Source organism: Mustela putorius, unplaced genomic scaffold (genome assembly GCF_011764305.1).
Source record: "Mustela putorius furo isolate JIRA1106 unplaced genomic scaffold, ASM1176430v1.1 tig00000083_pilon_pilon_pilon, whole genome shotgun sequence".
Classification (NCBI taxonomy): domain Eukaryota; kingdom Metazoa; phylum Chordata; class Mammalia; order Carnivora; family Mustelidae; genus Mustela; species Mustela putorius.
In genome coordinates this window covers 11333458-11346208 of record NW_025421273.1, presented here as the reverse complement: position 1 = coordinate 11346208, position 12751 = coordinate 11333458, and the positions used below count along the sequence as shown (strand labels likewise).

At 47.4% G+C, this 12751-nt stretch overlaps 1 protein-coding gene across 4 annotated transcripts in view; it reads right to left on the bottom strand.

Moving 5' to 3' along the window:
- NSD2 (nuclear receptor binding SET domain protein 2) overlaps positions 1 to 12751 on the bottom strand; it is a 96127-nt gene that overhangs the window by 32176 nt on the left and 51200 nt on the right. For all 4 annotated transcript variants that reach the window (XM_045074682.1, XM_045074681.1, XM_045074695.1 and 1 more), the window contains 4 exons: positions 7218 to 7362; positions 4415 to 4533; positions 1720 to 1801; positions 112 to 233 (listed from right to left, as the gene is read on the bottom strand). In XM_045074682.1, the coding sequence (XP_044930617.1) occupies positions 112 to 233; positions 1720 to 1801; positions 4415 to 4533; positions 7218 to 7362 (468 nt within the window). The remainder of the gene's footprint in view (positions 1 to 111; positions 234 to 1719; positions 1802 to 4414; positions 4534 to 7217; positions 7363 to 12751) is intronic.

Here is a 12751-nt window from a genome sequence, read left to right as displayed (position 1 = left end):
GAGGACACCAGTGTTATGCTTGTTAAGTCTCACTTTTGCTCACACTTCAACTTGGGCAACTAAATGGCCTTCATATGAACACCATGGTCATCACTATCACTAGTATTTTACCTCATTCTCAGTTAAGGATGCAGAAGGAGACGAACTTTTGCTAAAAGGAGTGGAAGACGCGGCTGTAGATGCCCGATTTCGCTTCTTCAGTGGTTTGCATGCATCTGACAGATGTTTCGTTGCTGTAAAACAATTTTGGTTTATAAAGTAAAGTTTGAAATCTTAAACCCTCAATCTCTTTTTTTTTTTAAACCCTCAATCTCTTAACTGCTTCAAAATTACCCCTGTAATAAATGAAGTTCTAAGGATAAATTTTCCAGGATCCTCTGTTAGGCTTAACTTTTTACTGTGAAAAAATCTGAATGGAAACAAAGGCAAATTGTCCAGTGAACTCCAGTGTTCCCCTGCCTGGCCAACCCCCAAATCCATCACAACACGGCTCCATCCAAACCTAGCTTCACATCCCCAGAAGCCACATTCTTCTGGAGCAAATTCCAAACATCATTTCACCTGTAAAAAGTTCAGTACATGTCTCTGAAACATAAAGTTTTAAATACAACCATAAGACCACTATGCCATTCTTAAAAGTAACAATCCCTTCATATCCTCAAATGTCCACTCAATGTTTAAACTGCCAACACCGATGCAATCACACGAGGGTTTATTTAACAAGCTTAAGCTTCGGTCCAAGTCCCAACTCCACTGTGTTGGGTATACTTGGGCCCAAGCTTAAGCTTGTTAAATAAACCCTGGTGTGATTGCATCGGTGTTGGCTCCTTGGTGGTCTCTCGGATGTGAAAACTCGGGCACAACATTGCTCACAAATGTCTTTCTTTTCATAGTCCATTTAATTGACTTTTGAAAACCAACATAGCACCTCATGCAAAATAAGGAAAGCAAATCCATTTCCAACTCTCACTTACTCCTTTCTCCTCTGAATGTTGTTTTTCTAATTAAGAGTTGGTGACAGGAGGGAGGCAAGATGGCATCTGCGTGATTTCAGCTCAGGTCATGATCTCAGGGTCATGAGATCAAGCCCTGTGTTGGGCTCCTTGCTCAGCGGGGTGGGGCAGGGGTGAGGTCTGCTTGAGGTTCTCTCTCTCTCCCTCGCCCCTGCCCCTCCCCCACCCTCTTTCTTAAGAAAAAAACAGAAAAGCAAAAAGAGCTGGAGATGGTAAGCTCTCTGTCAGAAACTTCAAAAAGACAATGAGGAGGGAAAGGGAGCCTACTTCTTTCATTGCTTTGAGTTATTTTTCACAAACACTTGAAGCCAGTTTCTTCAACATGTGAAAGAGAAATAACTAATCCTTACTTTTTACTTTTAGTGAAAATAGATGATCAGATACTCAAAAGTGGTGGAATTTATAGCAGCTACTGGCACCGTCAAGGAAGAAACCTGGATATTTCTGACTTAAATAACTTCTTTAGCGTAATTTTAAACTGAAAATAAAGCCCAGTAGAAACCAAGAGAAAAATAACTTCAATAAAATGTAGCTGGAGCACTGCAACCACTTACACATTCAGGTGCACGAGAACCTTCCTTCCTCCTTACTAGCCATCAGACCCCTCGGAGATCTCGTGCCCTTCCCCAGCCCAGCTTCCTGTTTGCTGCCAGCCCAGCCCAGGTGCCTGGCAGAGCTGAGAAGGAAGAAGCACTAACCACATTACCTGCCTGGCTCTTCAGCGAGGAGGCTGCCTCGGTGGCCTTGCAAGAGCTTGTTCGGGCTGTCTTGTCACTGACCGTCTCTCTCTGTTATTACATAAAAAGAAAAAAGAGAAGAAAAGGAAGGGGAACAAAATCTAATGTGAACTAACACAGGTTGCTGAAATGTCTTTCTTTGAAATGTGCTCCACATACTCCATGACCTCGGAGCAGGCTCATGCCTCTTCCACAGCTCAAAGGCCCTCCCCCGGTGCCTGCCCTGCCATCTGCTGGGATAGAGGGGTTGCAGGGGTAGGGGAGCCAAACAAGCCATGCTGCTCAGACTCTTCATGTGAGCCGCATTTCATACGCTTCTCCAAGTTCCCCCTGAATTCAAAGCAGAGTGTGAAGGAGAAAAAAAAACCAACCCTTCCGCTCCTGAGGTTGTTCCATCAACCTAAAGAGGCGTCTCAAGTCAATGCCAACATCACTGCTCTAACTCCCTAACTCCCTCCACAGAGGATTTCCAATTCAGAGATAAGGTCCAGACAAACCTCACAAAGATCATCAAGAAAGCACATTTCACAAATGAGAAAAACCACACACACACACACACACACACACACACACACACAAGAAGGGATCAGGAACATTTTGTTCAGTGCTCAGAATCTGAAGGAGTTGAAAATAACCTCTCCTGGGTGCCTGTGTGGCTCAGTCAGTGAAGCATCTGCCCTCAGCTCAGGTCATGATCCCAGAGTCCTGGGACAGAGCCCCACATTGGGCTCCCTGCTTGACAGGGAGCCTGCTTCTCCCTCTGCCTGCTGCGCCCCCTGCTTGTGCTCTCTCTCTCCCCCTCAAAATAAATACATAATTTTTTTAAAAAAAGAGAAAAAGAAAAGAACCTCTCCTGACAGCCCTGAAGCAGCATGGCCATGCAGCCACCTGCGCCTTCCCAGTCTCCAGGCCGGGCTGCTCCCTGCATGCCGAGCCCACTCCCCAGCCGGCCCAGGGCCGGTGTAAGCAGTCACAAGACTGCGGACAAGGTAACAGGGGCCCAGGAAGTGTACAGGATACAGCCTACCTGGATTATAAAAACTCAACCAGAGGGAGACTCCACTACTCTTTGTATTATGTGCTACTGCCCAAGCTTAGGTAATAAAACATTTCTACCTGGCTACTTAACGTGAATTTTGATTTTTCAAATGACCAGGACCACACGTTTTTAAGGTAAATATGAAATACAAGTATGTCAAGGCAGCCGATGTGAGTCTGCCCACCAGCACAGGACTGCCTGACTAGCAGGAGGCAGAGAGGATGCTCCTGGGGGCTGTGAGCCACCTGGTTACAGTGACACAAGGTCCATTTTACCTCTCTCTGGGCTGGATACTTGACCGCTAACCACTTCACCCGACAGGTGCCCTGGAACAATGTTCTCTTGCCCAGAAAAATAGTGCAGGGCCTGCCTGCTGCCCTGACCTGCAACAATGGCCTTAAAGAAGCAAGATAGCTGATGGCCACGTGGTCACACTTCAGCAGCATGTGGAATGGGGTTTTCCATTCCAAATAAAACAGTAAAGAAAGAAATTTCTAGGAGCATCTGGGTGGCTCAGTTGGTTAAGCGTCTGCCTTCAGTTCAGGTCATGATCCCAGGTTCCTGAGACTGAGCCCCACATCGAGCTCCCCACTCAGCGGGAAGCCTGCTTCTCCCTCTCCCATTCCCTCTGCTTATATTCCATCTCTCACTGTTTTTGTCAAATAAGTAAACAAAATCTTAAAAAAAAGAAAAAGGAACTTCTTCATTTAGATTGGTAAAAGAATGGATGAAGCTTTTCTCAAAACCACAGATACAAGACTACTCTGTATAAACTGAAGCATAAGATACAAAGTCTGTTTCAACTCTAGGTCCGTCCCTGACTCAACACCACAGGGCCATAAAGCACACTGGAAAGAGCGCACACTCTCCACACATACAGTCACCATAAGCGGGTAAGCGGGCTCACCCTCCTCCAGGTGCCAGGCAAACTTCGCCCCTTGATGCCTGCTGGACTGTGCTAGAACTAGACAGCCCTGGGGCCCTCCTATCTATGCACATCTATACTCTTTTGTAAGAGTAGAAGAGTATAAGTATATAAGTATATATATAGAGAGAGAAAGAGTGTATCATATATTCTATGCATATCATATCTATACTCTTTTGTTGCATCAAACAGGCCTGCTTAGTAGTCCCATTAGATGAATAATAACATGAATTACTAATAAACTGAATGAATTCATAAAATCTATTTTCAACACCTTTAATGGATTTTGAAAAACTTTTTTATTGAAGTATAACTTATCCCTAATCCCTAAAAACATCCCTGATTTTGATGTTTTCATGCCAATTATTTACACACTGAATAACAGCCCTATAGACAAGAGCCATCTTTGGTCTATACAATTCCATAAAAATCTAAACATCAAGTATTATTCAAAGTGTTCGCATGTTCTTTGACAGCCAAGTATGAGCAGCTTGTGATAAAGTCCATGGCAGATTAAGAACTGGCCCTCTGCAACAGCCTTGTCAAAAGGGTTTCAGGAGAGACGCAACCGTCTGCCTCTAAACCAGTACCCGCTGAGCAAGGCCCCTAGCCTCTGATCTGCTTCTGCCCAGGAAACTGGCCACTAAGGACTCACACAGCACATGCTCCTCCAGCCCAGGCACACCTGGGGCATAATTACCTTCCTAAGACCATGCTTCTCCGTCCTGAGTCTTTTCCTGGGTGCATCTTCAACTTCAGCCTCTTCAGCAGGGTCCTGTGTCCTCTTTGTATGGTTTCTTTTTTTCCCATTTACATTACCTTGGTATGGGGGATACGGGAAACTTACATGAAAAACACTCCACAAGCCACCCTCCAAAGCAATGATGGCCCAGCCAGCAAATTGCAAGGGACCATTTCCTATACCACCAAATACTAGAAAATCCTTATCTAATCTACAGATTATTATATTGGTATTTGTTATAATTACATTTTAATATCCTATAGCACTAAATTTAAATATAACCCACTAGTTTCCTAACATTTAAAGACTAGTGGAACTTAAGTGGAACTTTAAAAAGTACAAAGCTTGCTACTTTTTATACGTTTCCTGAAAGAAGCATGTTAAGCAGCAACACTCCTTCGGTATCTTCAAATTAAGGGTTTCCTACATGTTGTTTAACTATGTCAGTCATTAGTATTTCCAGGAATATCAACTAATCCAAGATTTAAGGTACTGACCTAGGAAACGGAGATGTAAGGTCAGAGTGCAAATTCTAGAGAGGTGATTAACTCGAACACACCAATGTTTATTCCAAGCACAGATCCAGTATTTCTATCTGCATGCCTGTTGTACCAAGGTTCAGGGTGTAGCCCTGGACCACTGGGCAGACATCTGGTGGGAGGACAGGGTCATCCTCCAGCCTTACCACCCACAGGGACAGGGGTGTGCAGCCAGGAGGAGTGCCGGATCCCGTGGTGCCTCAGGAGGAGGTGCAGCTAGCCACGGCCTGGTCACTCCATCCAGGGCCTCACCACAGGTGGAGGCCTGATACCACTAGAGCCCTCAGCAGCTGCCCTATGACAGCATGAGCCGGCCCACAGGCAGCCACATGGGCTGGCCATGAAGGCCCACTGGGAAGAGGCTTGCAGAGCAATGGGGTTTGTGCAGCACTGACCATGCACGGCCAGCACAGGGCACAGCCAGCCTGACCTGCCAGAACACCCGGTTTCAACCCAGTTTGCCCAGCTCATCAGTGTATGTCACTGAACTACAGAGACCTGCGAGAAGCAACTGATACCCTGCACCTCTCCACACAGGTGAGGTGATGTCACAGCCCTTCACGTAAGAACTTCCCCTGTGCCCAAAATGAGATAGCGGGCATTCTGTACAGAAGTCAGCAATGTGGGCCTCTGTTTGAATTCCTCATACTGAGGCCACAGACAGCTGATGCCACCAACACAGCCCATCGTCTTAGTTATTGGCACTGGAGGCCCCAAAAGGGAGGCTCGAGGGCCTCTAGGACAGGAACACACCTGACATACACTGAAGGCGGAAACCAACCCTGTCCTCCTGTCAGTTAAGTAGTCGGCAGCAGTCCAAAATGACAAAATGTGACACAGAGTCATAGTCACACTTACTCTTCAAGGGTAGTTCAATCTGGCTTCAGGAAAACCTAACTCATTCTTAAATAAGCCAGTCATTGAAAAGGACCATCCTTCCAGATTTAGTGTGCTGATGAAGAGTCAAGTCAACCTCTGTACAAATCCAGAACATACTTGCTATTCTAAATTATGTTATTTGCAACAAATGCTGAACAAATTCAACAAAATTCAATATTAATATATGAGATAGTTGATGTGGAGATCTAGAAAGCCCTAAAATCAAGAGCATCTGTGACCAGGGGCGCCTGGGTGGCTCAGTGGGTTAAGCCGCTGCCTTCGGCTCAGGTCACGATCTCAGGGTCCTGGGATCGAGTCCCGCGTCGGGATCTCCGCTCAGCGGGGAGCCTGCTTCCTCCTCTCTCTCTCTCTGCCTGCCTCTCTGCCTACTTGTGATCTCTCTGTCAAATAAATAAATAAAATCTTAAAAAAAAAAAAAAAAAAAGAGCATCTGTGACCAAAACAGGCAGGCTGTCTAGTGCACGTGTGGATAGAGGCAGATGTGCACAGGCTGGTCTAGAAGCATGGCTTGTATGCACAAGCCAAAATGCAATGACTTCTGGGTCTTGGTCTCCTTTTAGGTGAGTCTTGAAACACTTTACATTTGACCACTCCAAAATTCTTCAGTGATGAACCTTGAGAAATACAGAATTGTCTGTATTTTAAATTGATAACCAAAGATTTTTTTTTTACATTAGAAATGTTGGTTTTCCACATGTGTGTCCAAGCATGTACAGATGACAGATCTGACCACTGTCACAGGTTCTTTCCAAGCTTACAGTGTTAAGCCTCCCTTCTCTTAAGCAAAGTAGAATTATTTGTTTTTTAAACTGAAGGCCTAAGAAGAACCAGAGGACGGCCACACTTAAAGCCAGTATAGTCACCTTCCTCACCCTGTGAGCTCTCAAGCAAATGGGCCAGGAACGCCCTCCCTGCTCCCAGGTCCAAGGCCCCCCACCTGAAGAAGCAAGCCCCTCCTGAGGTGCAGGTCCAGCCCCTGCCGGAAGCGCAGCATCACACCTGCAGTCCTAGCAACTGCCTGGGCTCCCTCCCTTCTGTATACCCCTGGCCACCCCATCGCTGTGGAGGCTAGAGCACTCACTCCACTTGGGCTCACAGAGAGAGAATCACACCAAGCAGCTCTCACAACAATGAGGGAGAAAAGGCAGACAGCAGAGATTGCTTTATTGTGACCACACGCGCTCTGGTTGCTGGCACAAGCGCATGGATCAGAGATGCGGAGAGCAGCCCCACGTCCCTGCAGTCACCGAGCGGAGCTCAGCTGGCTACATGACACACATCTCACAACCAAGCAGAGCACACTAGCACAGTGTTACGTTTACCAGAGTCTTCTTCAGACTGGGAGGAAGCCACCAGGGCGAACTTGGTGTTATAGCGGGCTTTCTGTTTCTCGTTGAGCATGTCCCACTGCGATCCCAGCAGCTCCTCAATCTCCTCGCCTGAGGCATCCGGGTGCTCGGCAACCACCTGCAGACCCAGGAAGAGGGGTCAGAAAGCCTCACACCTACAATGCACTGGGGTTTTGTTTTGCACAAAATCCAATGCACAGCCTTTGGGAACTCTGTGTGGTGTATTTATTCCCACATCATGGAACAACGCCCCAGAAAAGCTTCAAAGAAAATTAGTGATTATCTGATGCTATAACCCATTCGAAGCTCATAAATAAAAACAGTGCTGGTGAAAACAACTCAACTATATTTATGTCAAGGCAGGAAATGATAAATGGTAAGAGGAAAAAGTACATTTTTCCAAAATCACTAAATTAGTTAGAAGTTACAATTTTCTAGGCATCCTTGGAAAATCAGTGGTAGGACAAGTGTCACGGAAACACTACCTGTCAACACAGGGGTGAAGTCTTGACCTGGCCTTCTCACTTGCTGTAGTACACACCTTCCGTCTCCCAGGTGCTCGCTCTAGATGGTACAGATGGCATGCCATGGAGGGTAGACACAGAAACACACCCCCTGCATGGCCTTCTAGCCATATTGGGGCTGCCAGCTTCAGCACCCCGGAAGCATGCTGGAAATGAGGACCTCAGGCCCCACCCCAGACTTGCCAACCAGGACTGTGTATTTTCCTGAACTCTGCATATGAGTCATGGATGGGCCCACAGCCTTAACTGTATACTAACAACCAGAGAAGTTTTAAAACCTCTGCTGTTCAGGTCCCACCCAAGGCCAGTTCCTTCTCTGGGTCTGGCATCAGTGTTTTCAAGACTCTCGGGGACTCTCATGGGCACCCAAGCTTGAGAGCCACCAACAGCAGGGGCACAGAGGTGGACAAATGATGGGCAAGCCAGACCTACCCCAATCCGTTTTTATTTGGTCTATGAACTAAGAACTGATTTTGCATTTTTAAATGGTTGGGGAAAAAAAGTCAGAAGAATATGTCCTGGCACATAAAAATGACAAGTAATTCAAGCATCAGCGTTCATATATCAAGTTTTACTGCAACCAGCCACTGGCGCCCCTTTACCTGTTCTACAGGGCGGCTGTCCTGCCACAACAGCAGTGCAAAGTAACAGACACAGGCCTCAACTGCCCAGGAGGCCCTTTCAAAAAATGTTTGCTGCCTGATTCCGAGCACTGACCAGCATGCTCTGGAGCCAGACCCCAGGTTCACGTGTGGTTCCCATATGGCAGCTTTGTGAACTCGGGCAAGTGAAGGGGTCTCCCCCTCTGTGATGAGGGGGCAGTAACTCTTCACCTGGCAGGGATAAGGAATCACCAAATTAATGCTGCTGGTCACTACTACCACTACTACCATTTGGACCCACACTGGCCCAACCAACAAGGGTAACCTCTGCCCCAAAATGCAAAACCCTACTCACAACATGGTCACTGCAGACGGCTTCCTATGGCCTTCTGTGCCCCTTCCCCGCCACCTCATCAAGTCCTCCCCGCCCTGAGGGACACTGGCACACCGCCAACGCCAACTTCCACCCACTCTCGCATCTCAGAGCACATGCATTTTCAGATGTGGGTCAACAGCAGCCTAACAATCATGCAGCCCTTCCATGTCCTCACAACCCCAGGATGCCTTCTGCAACGCAAAGAACAGCTCTGAGCTCCAGCGTTCTACTGGGTGTTCTCGGTGTCCCTTGTGAACTGTCACCGTTCCCACTGTGCCCCTGCAGTCCCGGCCCCACATACACCTGCTTCCTCCTCTCATCTTGGGGCCCCCTTGTCCAGCAGGGTTCTGTTCTGCCTGCCCATCCTTCATGAGGGTGAGCTCACCAGCCCCAACACTCCAAGCATCAAAGGTCTCAGACCCTCACGCAGCAAAGGTTTCTGTACAGGGCTTCAAAGTCACAGGACAACTGCCTTCTGGAACTCTCCACTTCCAGATTCCTCATGATCAGCACATGCATTCATGGACCGACCACCTTCAGTCATCCAGCCCTGAATACAATGTCCTCAATCAGATGAATCCTAGCCATGCCATGCTCACAGCTGTCATCAAACAAGACTTGACTCCTTGAGGCCCCCTTCCCTTTGTACCTAAATCCCTTGCCAGGTCGGCCAGCTCCACTCCTGAACATTTGTGTATCCACCCCATCTAGATGACTATGGTTTCACGAACCAGTCTCCTGGCCTTCAGTCCGACCCATCTACCGGCTGACAATCCCATCCTAAAAGGGCTCCCTCCTTGCAACTAGAGGGACCACACCTGGCCCATATGTAGAATTGGGTCCTTGCCACTTGGCAATGTCTTCCACAGCCCCCCCATAGCCTGGAGCCCATCCTTACCCCCCCCCTTTCATCACTCCCTGAACAACTCTGCACTCAGGGGCACAACAACAGGCTCTGCCTCTCCACAGGCCACACTCTCCTGAAACATTTTCTTCCACCAGGCTGACTTTGGCACACCCTTTTAATTTCAGCTACAATGTTGTATTCACTCATTCATTCATTCATTCATTCAAGGAACATTCTGAGCTAGGTACAGGAAATAGAAAGGTCAAAGCAGCCACCATCCTACCCACAGTGCTCACCTTCTGGGGGGCCACCTGCTTATTTTTCATCCCTAGTCATGTACTGTGAACTCCAGCGGGGACAAAGAAGTATGCCCCTCATCATTTTGGGTTAATGAGGCCCTGGCTTCTCCCTGAAGTCTATGGGCCTCATCACTAAAGCAGGGAGTACAAAGACTACAAGTTCTATGCATGCGGGTGCACACACAAACATGCACAGATGTGATTTATCGGGCCAATTCCCTGTCCTTGCTCCTGCCTGTGTCCTCCCACAGTACAGGAGAGTCACTTTACATCTCAGAGTTCAGGGTAGCTAGCTATAAGACAGGGATAATTTACGCCAACCTCAAAAGGCCTTTATGAGAACTGAATAATCTTCTTTCACAGTAACATACAGGCAATGTATCTTACAGACAGTAAGCACTCAGTAGTAGCAACCTCCATACTTTTATAAAGATTTATTTATTTGAGGGGTGCCTGGGTGGCTCAGTCCGTGAAGCGTCTGCCTTTGCCTCCCTAGGGTCCTGGGATCAAGTCCCACATCCAGCTCCCTGCTCAGTGGGGAGGAGCCTGCTTCCACCTTTCCCTCTGTCCCTCCCCCTACTTGTGTCCTCTCTCTGTCAAATAAATAAAATCTTAAAAAAAAAAAAAGATTTATTTATTTGAAAGAGAAAGAGAGCATGTATGCAAGCAGGAGGAGGGGCAGAAGGAGAAGGAGAGAGAATCTTCAAGCAGACTCCCCACTGAGTGCAGAGCCCACCATGGAACTCCATCTCAGGACCCTGAGATCCTGACCCAAGCCAAATCCAGTAATTAGATGCTCAACTGACTGAGCCACCAGGCGCCCCAACCATTTTTTCTTTTTTTTTTTTTTTAAAGATTTTATTTATTTGGGAAAGAGAAAGAGAGAGAGAGGGAGCATGAGCATAGAAGGTAAGTAAGAAGCAGACTCTCCGCTGAGCAAGGAGCCCTATGCAGGACTCGATCCCAGGACCCTGAGATCACAACCTGAGCTGAAGGTAGATGCTTAACCAACTGAGCCACCTAGGTGCCCCAAGTTTTAATAAACTATATCTCAGACACACAAAAAAATATGGAAAACCAAATACCCACAAGTTCACACACTGTGCTGATTAAACTGTTACCAGTACAAAGACTTTGTGTGCTCCTCAGAGTTCGACTCCCTGCTCTCAGCCCACCTGTCACCTCACACATCCTTTCAGAGCCTTGTGTGGCTTTTAGACTTCTGAGGCGGCTACAGTACCCTACACCTCACACCTCCACTCCTAGTACTCCTGCCTCCCTATTGAACAGCACTGGCCAGTGCAGCCAATGCACAGTGTAGAAACAAGGGCATACAATTTGTCAGGTCTAAGATTTATGTAAGACCTCACCCTGCCCTTTCCTGGATTAACTGCTCCATGAGAAGCCAGCCTCTGTGCTATGAGGACACCCCAGCCACCCCATGGAGAGGACCACACATGAGGCCTCCTACAGGCACTATCAGTACAGTACCTTGGAAGAAGATTCTCCAGCCCCAGTCAAGCCTTCAGAAGATGCAGCCCCAGCCAACATCTTAACTACGACTTCATGGGACATTCTGAGTCAGAACCACCCAGCTAAGCTGCTCCCAAGTTCCTGACCCACAGAAACTGTCTGAGAATCCAAGTGTGTTGTTGTTTTAAGCCACTAAGTTCTGAGGTCATGTGTCCTGCAACACTACATAATTGACACGAACATCTATACAAAGAATGGAGACATATAGCATGGATCAACTCTAATGCGCCTGTAAAAATTAGGATCAGAGAAGGTGAAAAAGATTCTTTAAAAATGGGAAACTGAGGGGCGCCTGGGTGGCTCAGTGGGTTAAGCCGCTGCCTTCGGCTCAGGTCATGATCTCAGGGTCCTGGGATCGAGTCCCGCATCGGGCTCTCTGCTCAGCAGGGAGCCTGCTTCCTCCTCTCTCTCTCTCTGCCTGCCTCTCTGTCTACTTGTGATCTCTCTCTGTCAAATAAATAAATAAATAAAATCTTTAAAAAAAAAAAAAAAAAAAAAAAAATGGGAAACTGAGGGGCGCCTGGGTGGTTCAGTGGGTTAAAGCCTCTGCCTTCGGCTCAGGTCATGATCCCAGGGTCCTGGGATCGAGCCCCGAATCAGCCTCTCTGCTCAGCGGGGAGCCTGCTTCCTTCTCTCTCTCTCTCTCTCTCTGCCTGCCTCTCTGCCTACTTGTGATCTCTGTCAAATAAATAAATAAAATCTTAAAAAAAAAAAAAATGGGAAACTGAGGGGTGCCTGGGTGGCTCAGTGGTTAAAGCCTCTGCCTTCAGCTCAGGTCATGATCTCAGGGTCCTGGGATCGAGCCCCACATCGGGCTCTCTGCTCAGTGGGTAGCCTGCTTCCCCCTCTCTCTCTGCCTGCCTCTCTGCCTACTTGTGATCTCTGTCAAATAAATAAAATCTTAAAAAAATAAAAATAAAAATGGGAAAGAGACCACACACATCAGTAGTCATTGACAACACAACTGATGCTTAAAGCCTTCAGTAAATTCTTCCTCACAGTCGTTTCCTCACTGTGGCTTTTCATCACAGTGGGCCTCCCCTAGCTGCTCTTGACTCCTTGCCTCCAAACAGAGTCTCCCTGACCCCTTACCCCACCCAGGTCCTCATCAGTGGGCCTATATCCCACTGTGGACTTTGTCTTCCAACAAACTCATTGCCCTGCCTACAGCCCCTCTAACTGTATTCTAGGAACACTACAGAACACACTTGTGAGCTATACATCTGAGCCAAGCCTGATGGACAAAGATGAACAAGCAAAACATGTTAACAAAAACTGCATACATCTCACAAAGCATAACACTTTACTTCATCTGCAAGAAGCTGG